Source organism: Nesoenas mayeri (assembly GCF_963082525.1).
Source record: "Nesoenas mayeri genome assembly, chromosome: 7".
Taxonomy (NCBI): domain Eukaryota; kingdom Metazoa; phylum Chordata; class Aves; order Columbiformes; family Columbidae; genus Nesoenas; species Nesoenas mayeri.
Window position 1 is genome coordinate 39,741,126 of NC_137551.1, and position 26,215 is coordinate 39,767,340.

Below are 26,215 nucleotides of genomic sequence, written 5' to 3' on the forward strand. Positions count from 1 at the left end.
ACCTGTCGTTCTGTTGCCTGACTGTGCTCAGTTCTGTCAAGTTGTTGTAAAACAGGCGGTGGGATGGACTATTAGGAGCCAGAGCCGGCGGAGATCGGCTCACGGGCTTCACCAGGAGCTTTGCGTATGGAACGTGGCACGATGCCTTCCCGGTACCCTGGAACCCCAGGGTACTGTATTTTGAATAAGACTGTATCGCGTTCCATATACCGAATAATAAAAGAGAGAATGTTTTAAAATCTCTGGCTGTATTTTTAAAAAGCGAAATGTTTTCATGAAGACTGTAAGAGTTTTACTGAACTCCCATCAGCTTTCAAGTTTATTACAGCTTTGTGAAATATCTAAGTGAATGAACATGAATTTTAATCTGGTAAAAAGTACATATATAGTTGAGACTATTCACAAATATATTTATCGGCAATAAGTTTAGCAGTACATGTAATTACTGTCTATTGCTTTCAAAATCTGTTGAGCTTTAATGCTTCCAGACCTTTTATAATCAACAGCTTCTTTATTCCTACAAACTGCCTGATGCATGTGTTTGCACTAACGGGATTACCCCTCCCTCCCCCCGTTTTCAGGTATTTTAAACATACAGGTATTTAAACGTTGGCACATGCATGGGCTGCGTTTAACGAGCGCGAGTGACAGCAGAAGCTGCCTTACTGATTTCTGCAGTTCGGCAGGTACACTTGCTGTGAAATGTTTTGGATGATGCTTCGAAAAGTCTTTTTCCTTCTGAAAATTAGTACCGATTTCTCTGTCCTTGATGGCTCCAGAACTTTCCTCTACACTTACGTGTTCCTCTCAGGGTATTTCCAAGGTTTTGCAGAAAGTCAAGGCTGCCTCCGAACTGCAGCTTGTCCTGTCCTTGAGATACTGCGATTGCAACATTAAAACTTTCCATCATAAATAATACGAATACCACTTCAGGGGGGTTGGGTTTACTTTTCTGTCTAGATTAGCAGAGAAAATAACATGTAGTACTATTCATGTGAGTGAACGTTTATTAGCCCTTTTTGTCAAGTCTCTACTTGAAACCTGCATTAAGCTTAAGCAGTTTGTGTTTGGGTCTGGGTCCTTTGCGGCCCATGAGGATTGAGCTTTGATCGGTAGCAGAGACACTGTTAAGCTGGCGTGGTTTCGTCTGCCCTGGGACGCAGAGAGCAGCGTGATCCTGCCGTGAAACACCAGCCAAACACACGTTACCTGCAGCCGATGGTCACGGCGGTCAGCGGTGAGATCGGGTCCTGCTCCCGGCTCCACCTCAGGCTGCAGGGAGCGACCAGTGCTGGTGTAACTGATGTACCGCAATCCCGTTCAGCCCCCGGAAACACCGCTGGCACGTTACAGAACCGCATGGTGTAAGTCATTAGTGAATGCAAGGTTAAAAAATACCTTCTCTACTTCTTTTTCCCAAAAGTCACTTTAAGAAAGACATGACTTTGTTTTTTCACGGCTTTGACCCTCATCTCTCTGAAGTTCCAAGTCTGCGCTGGCGGATCCCGGGGGATCTGCTGCATTTGGAGGTTTGTGGCCGCTCCTGAACGTCTTTCTTGCTTCCTGGGTGACACGTCGCTGAATGCACTTCCAAACACACCAGGGACATCTGTCTTGCGTGTGTCTGAATTAACAGCTGATCAACGAGAGGCAGTGACTGAACAGACACCTGGACGCCTTCCTGTGTAACCTCACCTGGGTGTTCCTGCTCCGGGGGGGATTGCACTGGATGAGCTTTGAGGTCCTTCCAGTCCCTGACATTCTGGGGTTACCACCCGCACCAATAACCTCCCACGCGTGTAACATTCCCAGCGCCACCGCACTTTCCATTGCGCGCTAAACCGCGTCCGCGTTTAAAACCCACCGCGGTGGGCGTGGCTTGGCGAGAGGGGCGTGTCCTGGCGAAAGGGGCGTGTCCTGGAGAACGGGGCGTGCCCACGGGGCTGCGCCCGGCGCGGCCGCCAGGGGGCGAGCGGGGCGGACTCGGCGCGTCGCGTCCGGTCCCGTGGGCCCCGCCCCGGTGCCCGGTGGGGCGGGGCGGGGAAGAGGAGGAGGGGGGGCGGCGCCGTGACGTCACTTACCGACGGCGGCCGCGGCGGGCGCGCGCTCCGTGAGGTCATCGCGCGGCGCGGCCCGGCGGGGGGCGGCGGCGGCAGCATGGCCGAGGCGGCGGAGGAGTCGCCGCGGGTGGGAGCGTGGCTGCCGGTGCTGGTGGAGCAGATGGTGAACGACACGCTGGTGGTGACGCTGAGCTGCGGGGAGCGCCGCTTCACCGGCGTCCTGCTGGACTGCACCAAGAAGTACGGAGGGGGTGAACGGGAGCGCGGCGGGGGCTCGCAGGGGGCAGCGGGGTCGGCCCGGGGGGCGCCGCGGCCCGTCCGGGCCGCGGCGCCCCCCGGGCCGACCCCGCTGCCCCCGCTCGCCCTTTGTTCGCCCGGTGGGAACAAAGCGCCTCGGGCCGGTGGGGGGGGGGGGTGCCGGTTCGGTCGCTTGTTCGGGTCCGCCCCGCCGCTGCAGCCCCGGGGGAGGTTGGGGATGTCGCCTCGTTCGGTGTCCCCGCTGCCCGGCGGTGCGAGCGGCTCCGCAGAGGTCGCGGTCCCCTCTGACACAGCGATGAAGGGCAGGAGCGGCCTGTTCTCCTCAAGGGCAGGGCAGCGCTGGTGCCCCGGCCGCTTTACTTCAGAGCGTTTGAAACTTTTGAAGCGTTTCTAAACGCGCTGCTGGCAGGTCCTGCCCTCCCAAGGACTAACAAAGCCGGGCAGCTGCGCTCTGCGCAGTCTTAGAGTTGAGCGGGGTTTGGTTTCTGGCTGCTCAAGAGGTGAATTGTCAGGTCGGAGCTGGGGAGGCGCACGGGCAGCTCCACCGCTCTGGGTCTTCTTGGAGGACGTATGAAGCGAGACTTCTGAACTTAATTTTCGTAGTTTATTTAGTTTCACGTGGCTATCCCAGAAAATTGGAGACAGATTTTCAAAAGTATTCAGGCATCTAACTCTATTAAGAGTCTATAAACCTCGCCTGGTGTCTAGTTCCAGCCAAAACAGTGAGCGGTCGGCATCTCTTCAGTCAGTTCAGAAAACCAGCTGTTCCTATCTTTTCACATTCCAGTTCTCTTCCTCTTTAGTGACAGCGTACACTTTTTTTACCCTTTTTATTCCCCCCCAGCCTTTCTCCATGATTATTTTCTTTCCCCTCCCCAGTGGATCATAGAAATGACCAGACGGGTGTTTCCTCCCAGGCTTTAAGGTGCTTCTGGAGCCCACTGGTGCCCTGGCTCTGCTGCAGGTGACACTGATCTCTGCTGGAGGGAGGGCGGCAGGTGGCCCCGGTTGTCACCAGGGTTGGGTGCCCCTTCCACTGCCATCCCGTCGACCGAGAGGTCTGTGCCTGGGGATGCTGAGGCAGCGTCCTCCTCTCTGGCTTCCAGTGCAGCGGGGAGGGCAGAAAGAAGGGGGTTGCTGGTGCAATTTAGCTGGTGAGTAGGACAGATGCCCCGTCTCCTCCCGTCTGCCCCAGCGATTATTGACTCTGGTGGTCACACTTTCCTGTGGCCGAAAACGAGCCTTGAGATGGGCTCGGCTTTCCGCTGAGGTTACGCAGGGTGGCATCGCTGCTCCCTCTCGTTGCCTTAGAAGAGGCTCAGGTCTGTGAGCAGGACGGGTCCGTAGCCCGTTGGTGGGTTGGCAGTGCTTTGGGTGGGGAAACACAAAGACAAGCAGTTTGGCTTCCGTGTGCCGCCTGCCAGTGCGCGGCAGGCCTGGCTGGGGGGAGCACACCGCTGTGGGAGCCTCTGGGGACCGGCTGGGCTCCTGGGGGACCGGCTGGGCTCCCGTGAGTCCCCGCAGTGCGGGGGCCGGGGGGCTCCTCCTTCAGGTGCTGCGCAGAGCTGTTGCTGGGGCCGCATCCCCTCCGTGGGGGCCCCGGCGTGGGCTGGCCCATGGTGACCACGGGGAGCCTGTGACGTGGTGACGGACTCATGGCTGGTCAAGAGGAAGGAAGTGTCACATGTGAGGGGAGCGCCGGGCTCCTGGCGGACCTTGGTGGCTTCGGGGAGCGTGGGGAGCAGGCTGGAAGCGCCTCCTCCACTGCAGCCACCCCGAATGTGGGATGTGGAGGGAAGAGGGGGTTTTCCCACCACGTTGACGGGAGCTGTACTGCTGGTGGTTGGAAGGTAAAGGCCGAGATGTGTCCCAAAGGCAGTAGGAATTTGTCAGCTTGGTGCTGAACTTTGAAGACCTCAAACCAGAGACATGGCAGATGTTTTCCCTGCTCCTCCCCGCTGCCCTGCCACTGCAGCGGCGACGGCACGGTGCTCACCGTGTGCTGTCTGTGCCACCCTGCCCGAGCAGGGGCAAGCAGGGTGGTGGGATGGGACTGGCGGGAGAGGAGCAGCTACAGGAGGTGCTTGTGTCTGCCCAAAAGGAGGGGGAACGTTAAAAGGGACCTAAAGCCTGTATGGTGCTCTTCAGCTTTCTTTTGTGTGTTAAACTGGTTTTAGTGTTACATACAGCACAATTCTGTTTTGCTTTTCCAAAACTGTAGCAGCTCCTGTGGGAAGCTGGGCAGGAGGCAGGCCGGGGATCCCTTTGTCAGCCTGCCACGCTTGGACTCCCGTTACCTGAGGCACAAAGAAGCAGCTGCAGGGTTGAACCCAAACCCACCTGCCTGGGTTTGCAGGGCCTCGGCCTGCAGGCAGGAGCGGCTGGGGGCAGGTGCTTGCCGGGCCCCCGCCTGCGGGAGCCGGGGTCGCGGTGAGACACACGCCCGGCTTTCCCAGCGGCCGTGGAAGGCCCGAAGGGCGGGTTCTGGGTTCCTGCAGCCGTCCCGCGCTGCCCGAGCGCCGCTGTGGGGTGTCCGGTGACCGGCCGTTACTTGCTTCTACTGAATTCACTCTCTAGGCAGTAAGCTACATGGCATCCATGCCGATGAGGAGATTTAAATGCATTTTGACTGCAGTTACAGTGTTTTTGATAATAAGACTTGGCAATTTTGTTGCAGCTGAACTTATAATTAGTTGGTTTTTAATTATGCGCGAGCAGAAACCAGAGGACGGTGTCTTCTGTTCCAAGCAGAGGTTGGATAGAGGTAGCTTGGTCCACTTGGCTACATCTGCCTCAGAAAGGGGGATTACGAACAGGGTGAAATTTTATTCTGCAGTATTTCCTGATGCTTGTAATACCTGCATATGTGCTCATGCCCCAGCCCGGGAGCTCAGGCACCTTCATCTTAGTTGAATGGGTTTAAATATGCAGAGTCAGTCCTGACAGTAAGTGCATAGAAGAAATAGATTAACTACATCCGGATTTGTGCAAAAAAGCCTGGGGGATGTGGGGAGGGCTGGTGAAATTGATCTCTCTCCTTATGGCAGAAGGGAGCTGCTCCTGGGGGGTGCGGTGTGTCCGGTGGAACGTTCCTCCTGCTGCAGAGGGTGGAAAGACCGGAGCCAAATCCTCTTAGGAGGAGCTGCAGGCTGAGAGGGCGAGCACAGGGCGGTTTTGCGGCACGTCTGAACGCTGCTGGGTACACGGCTTAGCGGCCCTGTGTGTGTCGGGAGCCCTGTCAGGAGGCGTGTGCCCGTGTCCCCGGGGATGCTCCCGGGGACCCCGCGCTTGGGTGACCCCGGCCCACGTCTCACTGCGTACAATAACCACAATTCATTGCCAGAGCTGTGGAAATGATAGCACTTTGAGCTGTTCTGTGAATGATGCTGACATCTTTGGCTGTACAAACTGTGCTGGCTTTGGTTGTCGTTTGAAAGACACCTACATCCTCAGTTGTCTGTTTAAAATAAAAAAACAGCTCTTGGAACAAAAACATTTTGTTCCAAATTGTGTGGGTTCAGCAGCTTAATCCTCTTGACTCACTAACATTTGAACCTGGAGCTTCCCAGTTGAAGTGCCATCTGAACACCAAGTTCTTGCCCTCTTACTCTGTATAATGGGAAAGGACTTTTCAGAGTCCAGGTAGCTCAGCATCTCTTTGTGGATTCTTCATGGCTCACACATAGAGCATTTTGTTGTTATTGCAAATGCTGAGGCTCCACTGCTGGTGCACTCTCCACAGGGCTATCTCTGGAGAGTGAAGACAGCGAGCATTGCGCCTTCTGAGTCAGTGTTTCAGGGCAAATATTTGTCCAAGTGCTGTGTAAGCATCATATTTCTATGTCAGGCCAAGGGCATAAATTCTGGTGCAGAGACCTGGAGACATGAATTGCAGTTGTGAGTTCCAGTGTTACAGCGGGTCTGCTTTTGCCAGCATCTCTGCAAGATACTGTATCCAGACTTTGGTTGCCTGAGACTTGGCACTGAGCAGTAGTACATCGTCATTCGTGATCTTGCTGTTCCCAAGTGGTGGTGTATTCCTTGTTTTAACAGCTGAAGTCACGCAGGGAGAGCCGAGGGGAGCAGAGCTGTGTACGGGTGAACCTGCGCTGGAACGCGGGGTTACCCCCGCTGGGGTTGCTGGGGCGCAGCGGAGCGATCAGCGGGGCGAGGACAGGACAGTGCGAGGAGTGGTGATTTCGCAGCCCCGTGGGGCTCATGTGGTCCGTGTCGCAGCCTTCCTGCCTTGGCCAGCCTGTCGATAAAATAGAGTGCTTTGCGCGATAAAACTTAAAAGTTCTTAGAGCAAAACTTTGCGCACAGAGCTCATGGGAATAGAGGTTTTCATCTCTGTGCCTTCTCTGGCAGAAGAGTCCGACACTTTTCAGCAATTTTGAAATGCTGCCTTGCCTTAGAAGTGAAAATGTTGTGTTCTTAGTATGTGGCAATTGTGGAAGTGGGGAGCGGGGGGGTGTCTAGTTTGGTTTTTTGGTGGTGTGTTTAGGGTTTTCTTTGTTTTAAGGAAACTAGCATGTTTGTTACACAGTGTCTTGCCAGAGAGGCACCTTTCAAACCTGCTGACGTTCTCCCCCCTGTCCTTCTCGCCCTGTTTCAGATCCGGGTTGTTCTGCCTCCCGTCCTCCCTCCCCAAGCATGAGGACCCTCCTGCCCAGGTCTGCGCCAACGGAGCTGCCGCTGCTGGAGATGCCGCCGTGGGCGAGACGGAGCCGCGCGGTGACCAGCCCGCCAAGGGACACAGCGACGAGCCTGTGCCGCCCCTGCTGCCGGCGCCCCCGCCCGGCAGCCTGCCCCCGTACCCCCCGTACTTCGAGGGCGCTCCCTTCCCACAGCCGCTCTGGCTCCGGCACACCTACCACCAGTGGGTCCCGCAGCCGCCGCCACGGACTATAAAGAGGACACGGAGGCGTCTGGCGCGGAACAGGGACCCGGGCAGGCTCATCATGAGCACCATCAGGCTGCGGCCGCGGCAGGTGCTCTGCGAGAAGTGTAAGAACACGCTGAACCCCGAGGATGCCGGCGCCGCTCGGCAGAACGCTAAAACCAGGAGGAAGCTGAGCATTCAGGACAAGGAGCAGAAAAAGCACAGCGACGCTGACTACGCAGAGAAGAGGAACAAAAGAGAGAAGAGAGAGGATGACAGATTTACTGGGGAACTAGTGCATCGAACGCCAGTTATAAAAATATCCTACAGTACTCCGCAAGGGAAAGGCGAAGTGGTAAAAATCCCTTCGCGGGTGCACGGCTCGGTCAAACCGTTCTGTGCGGAGCGAGCGCTGCAGAACGGAGGGGAGGACCAAGAGGAGGCCGGGGACCCCGAGCGCTGCCGGGAGCCCCGGTGTCCGCTGGACAAGGCCGCGGGCAGCCAGCTCGCCTCCATTCCTAAACTGAAGCTCACGCGGCCCCTGCATTCCAGCGCGGACGTCCCGCCCCCAAAGATACGGCTGAAGCCTCATCGCATAAATGATGGTCAGAGTGTTTCAATTTATAAGGCAGAACTTATTGATGAGATAAATGTCCTTCAGAACAGCCGGGAGCCCAATCCTGGCACGTTTTACAATGATGAATCCACGGACAGAAGTTTAGCTGAGATATCTTCAGGGAGTTCGGGTGAAGATGAGGACTTTAAGCGGTTTCCCCAGGCTAAAGATGGACATGATAACTTGGCTTTCCTTATGAATTATCGAAAAAGAAAAGCAGATTCTTCTAGTTTATCCGTGTGTAGTAATGACAGTCTAGACGAATCCAAGTCTTCTAGTTCAGAAGTAACATCACCAGAAATATGTGACTTTTTGCCTGGTGATGATGCGTCCGTCTCTTCATCTTCAAAAGATGAGCGTAAAATCGTGCCACCTCTAACAGTCAGACTGCACACCCAAAGCGTGTCTAAATGTGTCACGGAAGATGGAAGAACTGTTTCGGTGGGGGACATAGTTTGGGGTAAAATTCATGGTTTTCCATGGTGGCCAGCACGCGTTCTTGACATAAACCTTAGCCAGAAGGAGAACGGGGAACCGTCGTGGCGAGAAGCTAAAGTGTCGTGGTTTGGCTCTCCAACGACTTCATTCTTATCTGTTTCAAAACTTGCTCCTTTCTCTGAATTTTTCAAACTGAGGTTTAATCGCAAGAAGAAAGGGATGTATCGGAAAGCAATCACAGAAGCTGCAAAGGCAGTAGAGCATCTGACTCCAGAAATAAGAGATCTCTTAACGCAGTTTGAGACATAACTTTGCCTCCAGTATCAGGTGAGTGCTTGCTGGGCTAATGCTTCCCATGAGAAAACTCCTTGAGTTTTTTAAGCTCCAATCCACTGCTTGTTTGCATTTGTTTTTCCATAAAAGCAAAGTCGCTGGCTGGTGGTGGTTTCAGAGGTGGTAAGAACCTTTATTTCCAGAGCTCGGGGGGCACCGTGGGAATGGAGCCCCTGCTCCCAGGGGCAGTGCAGAGCAGTTGCCATCGTGAGGAAACAAGCCCCGCTTGTTCCAAGAGCTAATAAAATAAAATGGTGGTTGCGTATTTGCGCCGTTTACAGCGAGGATGTGGCAAGTGTTGAGGGCACTTCGCCTGCATCACAGCCGATCCTGTGTGACCGGAGAGCTGATGGCTCCTAGACTTTGAGTTTCTTTGAGATATCTTTTGTTTCAGAGAACTAAAACTCTTCTTGGAACTGCGATTGTTCTACCTAGGTGCCGATGGCCGGCAGTTACCCATGGCAGCGAAGGGCCTTGGGGGCCCTTTGCCCCCCTGCGGTTCCTCTGACCGCTCTGCTGCCGATTTCTTAGAAAGTCACTTTCAAAACGATTGTATGAAAAACTGACTTTAAGTGGGGACCAGTATTGCGACATTTCTCACGGCGCTCGGCGCTTGGCTCGTGTCTGAGGTGTCACTGTGGGCTGGGGAACGGCCTGGATCATCAAGTGAAATGATTTTGGGTTTCACCTGCAGCCCCTTTGTTGGAAGACAGGTGGGAACATAAACGTGGGAGCTGGTTCTTTGTAACTCCTCCACATTTTGCTTTTACTGGTTGCAAACGACTTTGCCCAGGATGAAAGTTTAGTACCTAAAAATACAGGATGTGGTGTGACTGGGAACAGCAATTCCACCTGCAATTGCTGCAGCGATTTCCCACTGCACTGCCCTCAGCTGAGCCCGTGGCACAATCCAGCCGCTGGAATAAGCTGTGGAGTCATTTCTCAACCTTCCAGCCAGTATTCGTGCTGCAGACTGGCTGTTCCTCTCGATCTGAGCCATTCTGCGTGGGCCTGCGATGCTCAGTGCCATGTGGTGCCGAGGGGAAGAGGCCGGTTTTGCTTTCTGTGCCCAGTGTCGTGGGACTTGCCCGGTGGCTGGAGTGAGCTGGCGGCCTTGCTTTGCTGGCCGCTCCATCTCAGCAAGCCTGGCTGGAGTCAGTAACTGAGTGCAGCATGTTTGTCCTGTGCCCGGGGTGTCTGCACGACCGGACACTTGTTCAAGTAGGAATGTGTAACTGCAGCAGCAGCATTTAAGCCTCATCCTTGATCTCGCCCCTTCAAATGCTACTTAACTCTGGCTAAAGACTTTATGTCAAGAGCATTTGGATTGGACCCAAATTTCTGTTAGCTAGATCTGAGTATAAATAAACCTGGTGCCCAGAATACGCTGTCCTCCGTGGTGGAAGAGTCGTGGTCGCCATCCGTCGCTCCGGTACCGAGTGTGTTCTATTTGGAGGAGCAGCAGCGCTTCCTCCTGCTCGTGCGCGGTGCTGTGTGTGCGGTGCTGTGTGCGCGGTGCTGTGTGCGCGGTGCTGTGTGCGCAGCCCGGGATGGCTGTCGCAGAGGCTGTCACGGGCCTGCTGGTGTCTGAGCTGCAGATACAGAGGCGATGGAGTGGGCCTGGAAACTTGGGAAAGAGGAAACTGTTGAGAATGAGACGAAGAAAACGATGGGACGGCCTGGATTAGGTCAGACCCTTCCGTCCCTCTGTACTCCCTGGGCAGACCTCTGCGCGTGTGTATGGGTGTATAGCTATAGTGACGTGTACCGCCGTTCCATTGGCCTTCAGCTGGCTGTCCCAGGGTGATTTCCTGCCTTACGTGTTTCAGGTGAGCTGCCAACCCCGCCCGCCTGACTGGACGTGATATAATAGCTGGATTAACAACTGCACTTGCCCAAAACTTCCCGTGTTCCATGGGTCACCTTTACTGAGATTCCCTAGCAGACCAGCATGTCTAGTGTTTTGATACATCCTTTATAAAACAATTCATTATCTCAGAGACTTGTCCTGTATCTAACTCTCTCAGGAGGAATTAATTTTATTGCTTTCGTTGAGTTCTCCTAAGGTGGAACTGAAACGTTCTGGGCAGTTGCTCACGGACTGTTCTTTCCTGAAGGTGCAACTGAAGCTTTCACTCATGTTTGTGATTCCCGAGTCCCAGGGCCACAGTGGCACTTGAGCTACAGTTAAATATCTGAAAGCGTTGAGGCCTTTTCGAGGCAGAACAACCTTGTATCTGTTAAAGCAGTTTCTAAGAGCAGGCGTCTGATGGTAACGCTGCCGCTATGAAATCCCGGTGCGGTGACTTCGTGGGGAGCCGCACAGGGACTCGTTGTCACCCGCGGACGCAGAGCAGAGCCCAGGAGGTGCCTGCAGCGGCAGCACTTGGCCGTGCTGGTCCTGGGCACGGCAGCAGGATGTGGCTGTTGGCCCTTTCTGTCTCCTGGCAAGTGACGCTGTTCTGCAAAGCATGAGGGGGAGTTACTGGAAAAAAGGTGCAAACAATTCAGGTAATTTGTGATTGTGTGTAAAACTGGAAGCAATTGCATTTAAAAAAACAGCTTGGTTTGGGTTAGAAAAGCTACCATGAGCATTTTATGGTTTTATTATTCTGTCCTTATATAAAAATATATATATATATGGGGTTTTTTTTAGCAAAGAAAATGCTTTATTAAAGCCCCGTCATTAACTGCCTGGTAAAACGAGGTTTCTGGGAAAACAACAGGCAGACTAGAAGTAACATTTGTAAGACACTTGGTTTAGGGGAGCGTCAGGAGAACGGTGCCCACTGAGCGTCCCCTTCCGCCGCTTTGCGCTGCGTCCCGCGCAGAGCCTGCGCACACTGCCGCGCCGCGCAGCGCGCCGGTGATGCCCACTGGTGTTACAGCACCAGGCGCTGTCTCACCTTCGCTCGCGGTGCTGTTGTGACTGTTACTGGCAGCAGGAGCTGTGACTGGCCCCACGCTGGGGTTTTGGGGATTTGCTGCCCCTCGTCCTGCAGCATCCCGTGCCCAGGTACGGCGGTGAGGCCGTGCTGCGGGCCCGGACAGACGCTCATTGTCCGTCACCCTCCGTGGCCGCAGGTCCCCTGCCTGCAGGCGGCTCTGGGGTCAGCAGCATGTCCCAGCACCGGCTGCCCGCGGCGCCACCGGTGTCGAGGCAGGGCCAGGAGCCACGCGCGGGGCCTTTCCCCAGCGCTGGTGCTGGTGTTCCACACGCCCACCCCGTCTCTTGTTCTTGGGAACAAGAACATCTCTGGTGCTTTTGCATTTTGCTTTGTGTTCACTTCCATGATCGTGTCATATTTAAACTTGAAGCTGCATGAACTTAAAATTCCTGGAGCCGAGCAGCTGCTCTTCCCTCGTCCTTTGCAGTGAGCAGCACCCCAGCTCATTTCTGGTGTTGTGGCAGGGTTTTTGGCACACCCGGGCATTGCGTGCGGCTGCTGGAGGTGCGACGGAAGGGCGAGCGATGCGGCGTGCTGAGTGTGCTGCTGGTCCCGAGGGGACCCTGCACAGGGCAGGGACAGACCCTTCGGGCTGGTCACACACGGCTGGTTGGGGACAAGCAGGACAGGGCTGCAGCTCCAGCGCTGGAGGGAAGGACACCTGTGCTCGCCCCGCTGCCCCGTCCCTGCTTCAGGAACACGGCTCATGGTGGGATGGGGGATTTTCAGCGGTCCTGCTGTGTGCTGAGCATCGTGTGTGCAGGGCCGGGCGCTGGGCCGGCTGGGCGAACCCCGTGTGCCGCAGGGACGGGTCTGTTCTCTCTGATCCTCCTGGATGGCTCCTCGTGGCACGTCGCCCTCCCTGCCCACAGCCCTTTCATGCACTAGAACTTCCTATAAAAACTGCTCCTACATTTTCATATACATCTCTGCATGAAACAAGTTTACAATATGTATATACATTTGCTTTTTCAGTCTGGAAAATCCTTTCGTCTTCTCTCTCTTTATCCCCTCTACCCCCAAGCCGTGGCTGCAGAGCCATTAAACTTGAAAATGCTGGCTTTTGAAGGTTTAATTTTACTGCTGTTAGCCTAATAGGCCCTCAGTATCAGTACACTTAGCCATTCATCACAAAAAGCACACTGCTACTATGTACAGCAAAATCAAAGCTTATTGCATGCTTGCTATATATAGTAAGCTCTAACGTAAAATTTGGAACACTGGGTTATGACTTCATCTCCAAAGATGTTCAGGGCTTTGTATGTGCATGTAGCCAGTATTGCTTGCCAGCAGTTTATGAAGCAACATAAATCACTCTTCTTTTTCCTTTTACCTCTTGTACCAGTGGCACAAAGACGTTATATAACTTGATATAAAGTTGTGGTGTTGATTGCAGTGATAGCTAAATTTTTAAAAACACCTGCCAGGTCACATGAACAATTTCAGCCCAGGAGATGAATGCTTGAGATTTTTCTTGGCGTGGTTTCTAGATGGTTCAGTCGACTAAAACCAAGCATCCAGCTTAATTACTGTTTCTCAGTCTTCCTCCAAGCAGCTTGGAGTCAGCGTCTCTGCGTACGAATGCAAAGTGGGAGAACGAGTCTAAAGCAGCCGGCGCTGCACCCTTGTGTGCCCCCGCGCTGGTGCTGGAGCTGCACCGGGGCATCTCCCTGTCCCCGGGAACGCCCGCGCTTTTGGCTTGTGACCACTGCGACCGCCTTTGGAGACACCTCGATCCGCGCTGTTTCTCGCTGTTTGTGCCGTATGCTGTCCCTCTGTTCCCTGGCGTGTTTTTCGGAAATGCCAGCAGGCCATACATTGTGCTATTTCTAACTGCACACGAGCTGTGCCGATGCCCAAGGACGCGATCTGCTTACGTGAGCTGTAACTTCAGCTGCCGAAGGAGATTTGTGTGAGCCGAGGGGCTTAGCAGCTCCCTGGGAAGCACAGCGAGCTGCTCCGCGGCCTGGGGGTGTCCCAGCCCCACCTGCGGCCATGGGCATCTGCGGGTTGTGCTGGCCCTGCGTGCCCGCGCCGAGCAGGGCTGGCCTGTCCCCCTGCGCTGAGCAGGGCTGGCTGTCCTCGGCCTGTCCCCCTGCGCCGGGCAGGGCTGGCTGTCCCTGGCTGTCCCCATGCACCAAGCAGGGCTGACTGTCCCTGGCCTGTCCCCCTGCGCCGGGCAGGGCTGGCTGTCCCTGACTGTCCCCATGCACCAAGCAGGGCTGACTGTCCCTGGCCTGTCCCCCTGCGCTGGGCAGGGCTGGCTGTCCCTGGCTGTCCCTGGCTTGTCCCCCTGCGCCGGGCAGGGCTGGCTGTCCCTGGCTGTCCCCATGCACCAAGCAGGGCTGGCTGTCCCTGGCCTGTCCCCCTGCGCTGGGCAGGGCTGGCTGTTCCTCTGCGGTGTCCCCAGCGCTGTGGCTCGGCGGTGGCTGGAGCCATGCCAGGGCAGGGTCTGTGCGGGGCAGGGTCTGTGCCGCGCAGGGTCTGTGCCGGGGTGGGTGCTTTCGGAGCAGCCTGCGGGGTGCAGGCTCCGCAGAGCAGCCCTGTCCCCAGCGCCGCTGCCCGGGGCAGCAGAGATGGGCTGTGTGCTGAGGAGCGGTGCCTGGAAACTTGTTTTCTTGAAAACTTTTACAAATAATGTAAAAATGAGCCTTCTGTAGCTTTTCCTGAATTGCATCTATTTGTTTAATTTGTAAGCTGAAATGAGGTTTCTAAAACTGCAGCTGTGGTTCCCCTTTGCACGCCAAGCAGGGTGCATGGTGGGGCCTGGGCAGCACTGGGGCACACGGGGCAGTGAGGGGTGAGCCCGTCCCAAGGGAACCCTCTTGCCCCTCTGGGTAACGCTCCAGAGTTCTCCCTGTTTGTCTTGCGGTGAAGCAGATCTGTGCAGTGTTGAGCACCGCCAGGCTGCGCGGACAGAAAGGCCACTCTGGGCCACGGAGGAACAGGGGTTTTTGGGAGCTTGGGGATAGCTCTGTGTAGAGAAGGGTGCTTGTTACTCTGGAGGAGGGGGATGAACAAGGTCCTCGTGCAGTAGCCATGTGTTAGTGGCACATGCAGTGCTGGGCTGCTGAGGCCTGGTGGCACAGTGGGTGACACAGGTATTTCCCATGATAATGCTTAGGTATGAAAGGCAGGGCTTTGAACCCAAAAATTGATGTGAAGATTTTTAAGTGTTGAAAAGCTGGCAAACTATTGTCTTTCAGCCTTTATACGAGTTTTGTTTTATCCATAAGTACCCACCGCTGGCACTGGGACTGAGGTGAATGGGGGTGTGTGGCCTGAGTGACAACCTCCTAACTTCTGCCCAGTGAAAGACTTACGGAAGCTGTTTGCCTGTATCTGGCAAACTGGATGAGGATGGGCTGGTGCCTTGTTGAGTTTTTAAAAATCTGCTTGATGTATGTGTTTTGCACTCTGTATGTACCTTTACAGAATATATGGGGTTTGCATTAGCTAGGTTGGGAACTCACACATCCTGAGATTATGTACATCTGGAATAGGCTTCTCTTGTCCAGCAGTGATAACAGAGATGGGGCTTAATACCTCTAGTTCTGGAGCGCTTGTGCTTTTCATTCCTGCAGCCTCTGCACCCAAGGACTGTGTCCCCATGTCCCCAGTGTCCTGGTACCCTGGACAGCAGGAGGCCGCCGGTGCCCTGGCCCCACAGGTGCGCAGGGATGGGGGGTCCAAACGAGCGTACCTGCTCTGGGCTCGGCGGAGGGCCGCGAGCGCCCCGCATGGCGTGCCGCAGCCTTCCCCCGCGCGCCCGCCAGCCGCCCTGCCGATGCCCAGTCATCGGCTCTTGGGCGCGGGGCGTGTGTCTCTCTGGGAGGGAGGAGCAGGGCAAGTTTTAATGAAGGCTTTTTTCATTAACTTGATTAGTTTTTGAAGCAGTGAATGCCTTTAACTGAAGTACCGGTTCCTGTTTAATCTGCATTAGATTCTTGCTATTGTTGGATCAGACAGACTTGTTTTCTTTATGAAGCATATTTCCTCTGTGCTCTCTGCAGACAAAGAAATGAGCTGTAGCAAAATTACTAGTTTAACTTCCCTTGTGAATGATGTCTTGCTCTATTTTGACTCAAGCCAATAACTTGAGCCTTTTCATGCAGCAGGAAACCCTTTGTAACAGCAGAAAACCCTCGAACCCGGTACAGGATTTTTCATGTAGATGCTGGGATGACCCAGTTTACTGTTGGAGAGCATAGCAGGCAGCCCGTTCCCGTCAGCTGGTGCTGATGCCTCAGGAGCTGGAGGCAGCTCCCAGACCCTGTTGTGGGTCCTGGGTGGAGAAAACGAGCGTGCTTCTTGCTGCCCTCGCTGCCCAGCCTGCCGGGACACGCGGGGTGAGAGAGTTTCGGCTCCGAGCGCTCCAGAGGGGCCATCTGAAGGAGGTGGGTTCCTCTGGTTTGGGCACGTGTGTCCCTTGGCCTTCACCCGGGGCTGCTCTGAGCTGTGCTGGGGGCGGCACAGCCCTGTACGCCCCGGAGCCCCTAGGGGCACAGGGTCGGGGTGCTCCCCGTGCCGCGGAGCGGTGCTGGGCATGTCCTGCGCTTGTCCCACCTGAAGGGTCAAGGCACAAGATCCTGAGCAGGGTCCCCACACATCAGCGCATTGGGATGCAGTCATCTCGGAAGATAAATCAGCTTTCTGCACTCTGCAGCTGTTAAATCTGAATTTCTGAATGACTTTATTTGATCCAAAGCTTCATTTTTTTATTATGAATAAGCACTTGGCTTCAGGAGATCTTTGTTGGCTTTCCTTTTGACATACAGCTCCGCACACAGGCTGCGAGATCATGCTGTTGTCCTGAGTCAGTCTGTTCTGTGTTCATTACTCATGTGTCTCGAGGCCGCAGTGATGTCCAGAATGTGATGTTTGAGCTGCTGCACCGTCTTGAACATTTTCGTGTTTGTTTTTTTTTCTGAAAAGAAATTTGAGGTTTTCCAGTGATGAAGTGAGTGATTGTCGCTGTGTTTGCTCCTCTTGAGCGCACGTTTAAAGCTCCTGGGGATGCTGAGGGGTGTGTAAAACAGGCACTGAGCTGTGGCAGGAGGTGGCCCCGTCCCCATGGCTGCGGAGCTGTGTGTCCAGCCCTGGTCCCATCCCCATGGCCGCAGAGCTGTGTATGTCCAGCCCTCGTCCCGTCCCATGGCTGTGTATGTCCAGCCCTGGTCCCGTCCCTTGGCTGTGTATGTCCAGCCCTGGTCCCGTCCCTTGGCTGTGTATGTCCAGCCCTGGTCCCGTCCCTTGGCTGTGTATGTCCAGCCCTGGTCCCGTCCCATAGCTGTGTGTCCAGCCCTGGTCCCGTCCCATAGCTGTGTGTCCAGCCCTGGTCCTGTCCCATAGCTGTGTGTCCAGCCCTGGTCCTGTCCCATAGCTGTGTATGTCCAGCCCTGGTCCCGTCCCCGGCGGGCAGCAGCCGTCGCTGGGAGGTGTTCTGTCGCTGGGACGTGTTCCGTCTTTGTGCTGCCACCGCGCTTCCTTCCTCCCAGAGCGCAAATGGCGGGGAATCAGGCCGGCCTGGGGCTTGCTCTGACCTCCCCAACCAGGAAATGCATTTTTTCCTGTTTAGACCAAGTGTTGTCAGTCTGTAATCCGTCTCTAAAGGATCAGTTTTTTGCAAGAGCCATTTGAGGGATATTCTGCCAAGTCTGTGCGTTTGGTAGGTGTAAGATAATAAGCCTGCAAATGAGTTTGTTCTGGTCTCTTGAAAATCTCAGCATTCATCAGAAAGCGAATGAATAGATTGTCCTGCAAGGTTCGGTACAAATACTGTTGACTGCAGGTGACAGGGCCTCGTCGTGACACATCCCAGTTTGTTGGGAGCAGAGTGATTCCTGCTGAACACTGCATGAGTTCACGAGACCCGAGTGCAGTCCTCCGCAGTGCAGGTTTCAGGGCAGATGTTCGTGGTGCCCTGGGTCGGCCCTTTGAAGCCTCCGTGGTTCGGGCAGTGCTGAGGACCATCCTGGGTGCCAGGTCCGGGCAGCCCCGTCACTGTGGGTTCCGTGCCCGCACAAGAGGCGCCGCTGCCTTTCCAGCAGCGGTGGGAATGGGATCGTCCTCCTGCGCTCAGGGACGGTGTTCTTGAGTTATTCTGCCTTGTCCTCCTTAAGTCACAAACCTCAACTGCGAGGGGTTTTTAAAGGTCTTTGATCTTTTGCTTTGTAGCATTAATCCTGTTTGTCAGGAACACGGACGCAAGCATGCGTGTCCTGTGGTTTTGACTGTTCCACGTTAGCTGATTTGGCACGGACATGTGTTAGGGCTGGTCCCAACCTGAACTGTGTTTGAAGTGTGGTGCAGGGATGCTTTTGCGATTGGAACGTGTAAGGGTAGATCTCCGTGCCTTTTCTTCATTTCCGTATCACTGAGTCGTTTCGCATGTCTTCTGGTTTCTTCACTTGATCTTGAAGACGAATGGCTGCTCCCTTTGAACTCTTTCAAGGCTTCCGCTCAGTACCCTGGCTTACAGGGCCAGTGCCAGTCCGTCTTGCACATGGGGGTACCGGTGAGGACTCCTCTCTTTGGGAGCTGTTGGTTTTGGCAGGCACATCCATCTCCAGTGAATGTGTGTGGTCAGGCCTGTCATCTGCCCCCAGCCGCGGTGGCTGCCGAGAGCAGCAGCACAACACATGGAGCACGGGCAGCTCCGTGGCCTGTTGGCAGCTCTGTTTCGCAGTACGCTGGTTTGCTCTCCCGAACTCGGAGCGAGCATCTGTGTGCTCTGGTTGCCCGGAGGCTGCTGGGCTGGGGCTCGGTGCGCTCCGTCACGGCACCTGCGGTCGGCCGCGTGGTCCTGTGCGGGGACAGGCCGTCCCAGGGCTCTGCAGCGCGGCCAGGACACGTCCTCGCTGGGAACCGGGGCTGGGGCGGGGAGCCCGTGGGGTCCCGGGGCCTGGGGGCTCTGCAGGTGGAGCCAGAAGGTTTGTGGCTGCTCTGCTCCCTCGTCAGCGCGGGACGGGCACTGCGGCAGGGGCCGTTGAGCAGCTTCAGGGCTCAGGAAAGCTGTATGGCTTGCTCTCAAGGGGAAAATAATCCCATTTTATAGATTGCGTTTGAAAAGTGGAGGCAGATGCTCTTCACGTGGTGCTCTCCACAGGGACTCGTGGCAGATTAACCTACAGTAACCCACCTCGAACGGCGACTTAAAGTCTTTAAGCCAGAGACCAAAGATGTATTATTGTCACTGAAATTCATGGCATGTGTCTGTCTTGGAGAAAATTCCCGCTCTCACTTTGCGTCTGTAAACTTGACGAGTTTCCTCCCAAGCCATAGCTGCTGCCGCTGCCTTTCCTGCCGGGAGCAGGAGAATTCCTGGCTATATTTAGGGGAGAGCGGAGCGTGCGCCTCGCCGCTCGTGCCAGCCCGTTCCCTGCTGCCTGCTGTAACCTCTCCCTCTCTCGCTTCCTTCAAGGTAACCCAAGAGAAGAGCGCAGCTGTTGCGGAGGGTCCCGGAGGCGGTAACCACCCCGACGTCTCCCCCGCGGCACGGCGGGACGGCGAGTTTCCTTGTCAGCTTGCACTGCTTTCCATCTGGGACAGGTGACGGGCACCGGGACGCGGAGTTAGGAGGCTCTTCTGGCACGAGGCTGGCAGGAAGGTCTTAACGATACCTTACCCTAGAACGAGAATTTGACAAGTCATACAGCAATGAACTAGGAGAACAGCAAACCCACAACTTGGAATGTATTTATTACTTAAAAGTTAGCTATTCTTGATAAAATCTCAAAAATTATTGCTGCTGCTTATTTTACTTACAGATTTCACACACTTGTTAATTTTAAAGCTACCAAACTTTTACTCAGTACTGTACTCTGAGAAATGTAATTGGAGCAAGACATGCAATAGAATGAAGTCATTGTAGTGTCTTAAGTACAATGGACTCACTTTTGTGTCTATTAAAACTTGGAAAATGTGCAACACACAGCTACGTGGCCATCATTGCGTGTGTTAGAGCTTTCTCGTGTTTTCCGTGAGCCAGCGGTCACCTGGTGCCTCGGATGGGTTTGTGTCCCAGCGGGCGTGCTGAGTTCGCCCAGAAGAGCCGTGTCTTGCCGGTGCTGCCTGTGCAGAGGTGGGTGCTGAGCCCAGCTGCTCCGGCTGGAGAGGCAGTTCACGTTTTGGACTATTGTGTTCGCATCTAGTCAACTAGCATAATTTAAGGCCCCTTGAACATGTGTTGTTGGATAGAAAGGGTCTTCATCCTTACACATGACCAGCAGTCTTTAAAAAGCAGAAAACAGCCTACAGCTTTTGTGCCAAATTGAGAGTGCAAATGGTTTACAAACTAAAGGGACCTACGGACGAGCTTTTCAAAGCGTATGGGTTGATTTTTTTGGTTTTGCATTAGTTTAGCTTTCCCTTGAATTCCCTCAGTCTAGAAACATTAATTTGTGATGCTCTGGTACTTCTGGTGCTGGAGAAGACGGTTCAGAGTTGTCCCTGGCAGTGAAGATCAGCTTCGGCCGCAGCGGGGGCGCGCAGGCGCTGCGTCCTGCGTGTTCTCAGTCCGCCGCAGCAAGCAGTGTCGTGAGCTCTTGTCAGATTAGACGAACAAGTGGATTGGAAAACATACAGCTTGTGTTTTCCTGGCTCCTGCTGGTTCGTGTTGTGGTCTTTTGAATGTCAGCAAGAGGGGCCAGAGCTTTCCTTTTCTGTTTAAAAACAACAAACTTTAAAAAGAAGAGTTCAACACCAAAAAACCCTTCTGCTGAGTCTCAGAGCATACAATGAGTCAAATATGTTCCCCTTCAAATAGCTGGAAGACTGTGGTATAAAACATGCAGACCAAAATGCAGTGCTGAAATAGGACATCTGTCTCCCAGGACCAATTTTGGCCACCTCTGCAAACAAATCAATAGGGTTCCTGTTTTCCAAAAATAAGTCTAAGAAGGACAGCAGTGTGCAGCAGAGGGATGTGTTCCTGCGCCTTGTGTGAGCCCGTTGTGAAGCCGTTGTTTACCTGGGCTCTGCTTTGCCCATGTCCAGCGCGGGCCGTGGCACGGCCGCTCCTGCGCACAGCACAGTTCTGCCGTTCTCAGCCCCTCTGTCCGTCTGCAGGAGTTTCCTTGCGGGTTGTTTTCTTCTGGATCTTCTTGAGCTAGGCCTAAGGTTAGCTGATGGCTATGTGAGCCGGTTTGTGTGTTTTCTTCTCACAGAGTTCTTTATTGTACACAATCCCTGCCAAAAAGTGTTGCTAGCTTTTTGGCTGTAGCTTTACAGCAGTTGGCTGAAAGGAGTTACAAGCAGCCTTCTGTTCATTTAAGAAATTAAGAAAGAGCAAAACAAAAGCACCCAAGCCCCTGCTCCCCGCAGTGTCAGGAGGAGCGCTTGCGCGCTCGGTCCGCAGCGCAGGGCTGCTCGGGTGCGGGGCTGCCGCGACCTGCGGGCGGGTCCTGGCTGCCCTGGGGCTGCCGGCTGCCGCTCGTCCCTGAAGGGGCAGAAGCAGCCTGAAAACCAGGCGTTCGGTCTGGGGCTCAGAGAGTCCTGGGACCTCTCACCTGGGCCACGATGTGCTCTAGGCGTGGGCCGAGAAGGTAGGCTCAGGTCCAGCGTCTGGCCTAGCGCTGGCTGCAGTCCCCAGGGTGGCGCATTGCAGAGGGGATGTCCAGGAGCTTTCCCATTACAATTTGGCTCTGCTGTAAAACCCCTGGTGTGCATCAACGTGCTTGGCCAGCTGTGTGACTGCGGCGTGGAAACCTGTCTGCCCCCTGTCACCCGGTGTCCCTGCAAGAAACCTCCCTGTCCCCAAGAGCGCAGTTCCTGCTGTGTCCTGCAGCCCCTGTCCCTGGGAGCGCAGTTCCTGCTGTGTCCTGCAGCCCCCGTCCCCAAGAGTGCAGTTCCTGCTGTGTCCTGCAGCCCCTGTCCCTGGGAGCGCAGTTCCTGCTGTGTCCTGCAGCCCCTGTCCCTAAGGGCACAGTTCTTGCTGTGTCCTGGCAATTCCTGCTGTCCTTACACCTGGTTGTGTGACATTCCTGACATCGCTGGGCCTTTCAGAAAGCAAACAATGGGCTGTTACTGCCCGATGCCCCTTGCCAATGTGGAGGTGAAAGGAAAATTGTCACTCAGGTCCTGGGCAGGTCCTGTATCAGCAGCAGGATGGTTGCAAGAACTGATTTGCTGCTGTGTTCCGCTGGAGGATCCTCCTGCCAAGAGAACTGGAAGGTTCCACGTGCTGGGACTCTGGTTGCTTTGCCGTCGTGATGCCCGTGGCCTGGCACGTGTATCTGTGTTAACCCCAGCTTAAAGCATGACAAGCGGGGTTCGAGCACTGCAGGTGAGTCACCACGTTTTTGCCATTTTACTAAGAACTGCTACAGAGCGTGTTGGTAAAGCCATGATTACACAGTGCCCAGGAGGCAGAGCATGTTGGTAAAGCCGTGATAACCCAGTGCTCAGGGGGCACGCAGGGGGTCGGACGCTGGATCCTGCTCCGATGGGCGGCTCAGCGCCAGGGCTGGGTTTAAACGCCAGCCTAGACCAGCATCCCAGCAGCAAGCACAGCTTTGTGTCTGTGCCTGGGAGCTGGCGAAGCCGACTCACTTCACCTGGGTCACAAGATCATTTCTGGCTTTTGGCAAGGCTTTGGCAAGGCTTAGAGCAAAAATCGTGTAGCAAATGGCTTTTTTTGCCTCGGCCATTATGCAGATAAATGAAAATAATTTCTCAGCAAATGCAAAAGCATAAACCAAGAGCACAGCGACATTTCATTTCTTAAGTGGTTTTAAAAAGCTAATGTAGAAGTTTCTAAATGTCATTTTTAATAATGTGAAATTTGAATGGCTTACTTTAGTCTTTTATTCTGTGAGAGGAAAAGCTCCATTGGGTTAAACCCGAAATGGCAACGTTCAGGAATGGTAAATGATCTTTAGTATTCCCTGTAATATGTTCTGCGCTACCATTGAGTGTCATTAACTGTTTCCTGTGTGCTGTGAAATTTCACTTTTTGTTTGATTTTTAGGGTTTCCCTCCTTATTCCTTCGAAGTGGGGCAGGTTGAGCCTTTCTCAGCCGTTTCATCTCGTGCTCCCGGAGGCTCGTCCGGCCTGCGCTGCTCGGTGCTGCGGGTTTGGGGGATTCCTCCCGAACGCTCGGCTCTGCCTCGGCTCCCACCGATCTCCGGCACGCAAGCCCTGCAGAATCCAGCTGCGGCTGTAAAGCCCTTTCCCAAACAACCTTTTCATTCATGACAGGCCCGTGAGGCTGCACCGGGGAGAGGCTTCTCAACAGCGGGTAGCAGTGTCTGTAAGTTCGTCATTTTTAACTGTTTCCCCTCACTGCCCCCTTCCTGACAAAGCTATAGCATTAAGAATATTGACATCTCAAACCGTTTTAAGCATATCGGTGCTGGTGTGTGTTTTAGAGGCGGTGGCAGCATTAACTGGCGCAACAGCAGCGCGGTGGGCGCAGGAAGCTATGCGGGAGCGGCGGCGCCCGCCTGGCCCGGGGCAGCCGCTCTGCCGCCTGCGCAGCTGGAGCGCGCGGGGGGTCGCTGGAGCGCCGGCCCGGCCCTCCCGGTCCCCCGTGCTGGAACAGGCTGGTAAAATATTCAGCTGAAAGCCTAACAACAAGCAGGGAACGCAGCTGCAGTTCTCTTCCTGAAATGAGTGTTGGACACTCAGTTCTCCAGCACCCTGGGGTGCTCCCTGCGTTGGCGTTTTGGAAACCCGACGGTCGGTTGTTGATGTTGCTGCTTCTAAGCTCTGTGTTCACTGGCTGGCCCAGGGCATCCCGACAGCAGGTGCAGGATGTGGCCTTGGAGCCAGCGGGATCCCTGGGGACAAGAGCCATGTCTCACGGGCTGGTCACGTCCCTCTGGCACAGCTGTGGCCGTGCTGGGCCAGCGTGGCCACCGGTCCCCGTGTGCTCAGAGCCGTGGTGAGTGGGCAGGCGGCCCGCAGCCCTCCCCGCGTGTTCCCGCCTCGCCAGAGGGCTCGGCCGGGAGGAGGGGGCTGCCCGCACACCCGCCCTGAGCCGCGTCCGTGGCTGCGGTGCGGGGCGGGTGGGCGTGCAGGCGGCGGTGGGAGCGAGGCCCCACCGGGTGGGTTAGGGCAGAGCAGCTCCGGGGGTCGCCCAGAAATGCAGAGTTGACCGAAGCTCCTTCTCCGGTCAGGAGCAGCTGGGTCGGCAGCGTCACCCTTTGTCGCTCTTGGTGCGCTTCAGTCGCTGCTGGCGCCAGTCTGGTTCTCGCAGGGTTTTCAGTCACCCCCTCTGGGAAGAACTGCCCTTAGAGCCAAACGTTGGCCATAGTTAGATTTGACATCGATCTGTCCTGGCTTGGCTGCAGCCTTACCACAGTGACCCTGCCCGGGCTACGGTGTCCCTTCGGAGGAGGGAGAAATTGGGAAGTGGAACTTTCAGAGGTCAAAGTAGCTTTATGCTGGCAAAAGAAATCCCTGCTATTCTCATAGGTAGTAATTTTCTTATCTTGCTAGATCTTAAGATTACTAATGCTATCCTTTTTTCTCACTGCTCATAGCAGAGGGCTTCTAAGCAGCCTTGATGTGTTTTTCTATTTCTGTGTCTAGGGATTGACAGCTCTGCAGTGAGAGTGGGGATGGACCCCAGGTGTTGGTGGCTGGGGGACCTGGGGTCTCCCTGTGCAGCCCATCCCTCAGCAGAGACCCCCGAGCATCACTCCGAGCAGCCCGGCGGGGCCGCGACCGACGGCTGCTGCCACCCCAGCTCCGGGCCGCCCGAGTTTCTGCGCTCCCAGCTGAGCTCCAGCACACACAGGAGGGACCGGCCTGAGCAGGTAGCAGGGGCGTGGGGCTGACGAGTGTAGGAGGAACTGTCCTGAGCAGGTAACGGGGTCGTGGGGCTGACGGGTGTAGGAGGAACTGTCCTGAGCAGATAGCGTGGTCGTGGGGCTGACGAGTGTAGGAGGAACTGTCCTGAGCAGGTAACGGGGTCGTGGGGCTGACGGGTGTAGGAGGAACTGTCCTGAGCAGATAGCGTGGTCGTGGGGCTGACGAGTGTAGGAGGAACTGTCCTGAGCAGGTAACGGGGTCGTGGGGCTGACGGGTGTAGGAGGAACTGTCCTGAGCAGATAGCGTGGTCGTGGGGCTGACGAGTGTAGGAGGAACTGTCCTGAGCAGGTAACGGGGTCGTGGGGCTGACGGGTGTAGGAGGAACTGTCCTGAGCAGATAGCGTGGTCGTGGGGCTGACGAGTGTAGGAGGAACTGTCCTGAGCAGGTAGCGGGGTCGTGGGGCTGACGGGTGTAGGAGGAACTGTCCTGAGCAGGTAGCGGGGTCGTGGGGCTGACGGGTGTAGGAGGAACTGTCCTGAGCAGGTAGTGGGGTCGTGGGGCTGACGGGTGTAGGAGGAACTGTCCTGAGCAGGTAGTGGGGTCGTGGGGCTGACGGGTGTAGGAGGAACTGTCCTGAGCAGGTAACGGGGTCGTGGGGCTGACGGGCATCGCGCAGAGCCGGACACGGGCGCCTGCCTCTGCAGCGTGCTCCGGCCGGCCTAATTAAAAGCGAAGCTTGCTTTAATCCCATCAAACATCTGCCTTGGATGGAAAAGATTTTGTTTCCCCTAAACTCCTTTTTTTTTTTTTTTTTAAGTGCATATTATAAAACACAAAGTTGGGCAAGTTGTTGTTTTTAAAACTAATTTCTCAGGAAAAACACAGGAATTGCAAACTGTTTTTCATTAGACACCAAAACCTGAAGCATTTGGCTTTGATAACCAAAGCCTAACGTGGCTTGAAACAGAATCTAGTTGAAGTGGGGACCCCTGAGCGCAGCTGGGCTGGATCTGGACGGGCCCGGTGCGGAGGAGGGTTGGTTCTTGGTTGGAGCCCCTCGGTGCCGGTGTCACACGTGGGGGCCGTGCCGGGGCTGCAGCTGCTGCTCCCCATGGCCCAGCCTGGAGCGGGACCGATCCGGGGCCTGGGGGCCCTGCCTGCACCCCCCAGCACGGGGACCGGGCCCCAGGCACAGGTTGACCCCAGGTCTGAGATCTGGGCTGGTTTGGTGTCCCGTAACCGGTGTGGGGGTGGGGATCCTCTGCTTTGGTTCTGAGTGTGACTTTGCTCCACCCCATCATTTTGCTCAACAAGCCGTTTGCAGAAGCCTGTAATGGTTCAGCATGGTTTTAATTTGCTGACGGGCGTGGGCTAATGGGTGGTTTGGAATGAGGCCGTGCTGGTCGGTGCGTTGTCACCGCGTGGCCCCGTCCCGCGGCACCGCGGTGTTGCCGCAGTCCCGGGCGCTGTGCACGGGACATCAGCCGTGCAATGAGCACAAGGGCACCATAGGCACAAGTATCTGTATCAAAGAGTGTTAAGTGAGAATCCTCGTGTTGCTGTAGCCACTCCAATCCGTATTATTTATAATTTCCACAGCCGAAGCTCCGTTGCTAATGAAAAATTGAATTTTCCCAGCGGCGCGGAGGCTTGGCCGATGAGTCAGTGCGCCTCGTTAGCTAATCTTAGATCTGCTGCGAATTACTCAGTGACTGCTGACACAAAGTGGGCCGAGAAAATGCTCATTTTGAGTGGATAATTTTAGCGTTTGGGTCTGCTCCCTGGCGGGCGGCGCGGGGGCTCGGGCTGCCTGCGGGGGCTCGGGCTGCTTGCGGGGGCTCGGGCTGCCTGCGGGGGCGCGGGCGGCTCCCGAGCGCGTCCTGAGGCACACAGACGAACTGGAGAGCCTGTGCTGCTTTCCC

General features: G+C 55.3%; 1 protein-coding gene across 2 annotated transcripts; it reads left to right on the forward strand.

The window, feature by feature from the left end:
- Positions 1 to 2,077: 2,077 nt before the first annotated feature.
- Positions 2,078 to 19,437, forward strand: PWWP2B (PWWP domain containing 2B). 2 transcript variants are annotated; one of them, XM_080347663.1, is made up of 3 exons: positions 2,078 to 2,300; positions 6,934 to 8,581; positions 18,959 to 19,437. In XM_080347663.1, the coding sequence occupies exons 1-2, from the start codon at positions 2,158 to 2,160 to the stop codon at positions 8,561 to 8,563; spliced, it is 1,773 nt and encodes a 590-aa protein (XP_080203789.1). In that variant the 5' UTR covers positions 2,078 to 2,157; the 3' UTR covers positions 8,564 to 8,581; positions 18,959 to 19,437. The 2 variants fall into 2 exon arrangements, with proteins under 2 accessions (XP_080203789.1, XP_080203790.1); XM_080347664.1 differs by lacking the exon at positions 18,959 to 19,437 and adding an exon at positions 10,417 to 10,484.
- Positions 19,438 to 26,215: the final 6,778 nt, after the last annotated feature.

Bases quoted from the DNA above. Each gene is read 5' to 3' on its own strand.
- PWWP2B (XM_080347663.1), top strand. From the start codon at position 2,158: ATGGCCGAGGCGGCGGAGGAGTCGCCGCGGGTGGGAGCGTGGCTGCCG. The intron at 2,301-6,933 runs GTACGGAGGGGG...GCCCTGTTTCAG, and splicing joins CTGCTGGACTGCACCAAGAA to ATCCGGGTTGTTCTGCCTCC.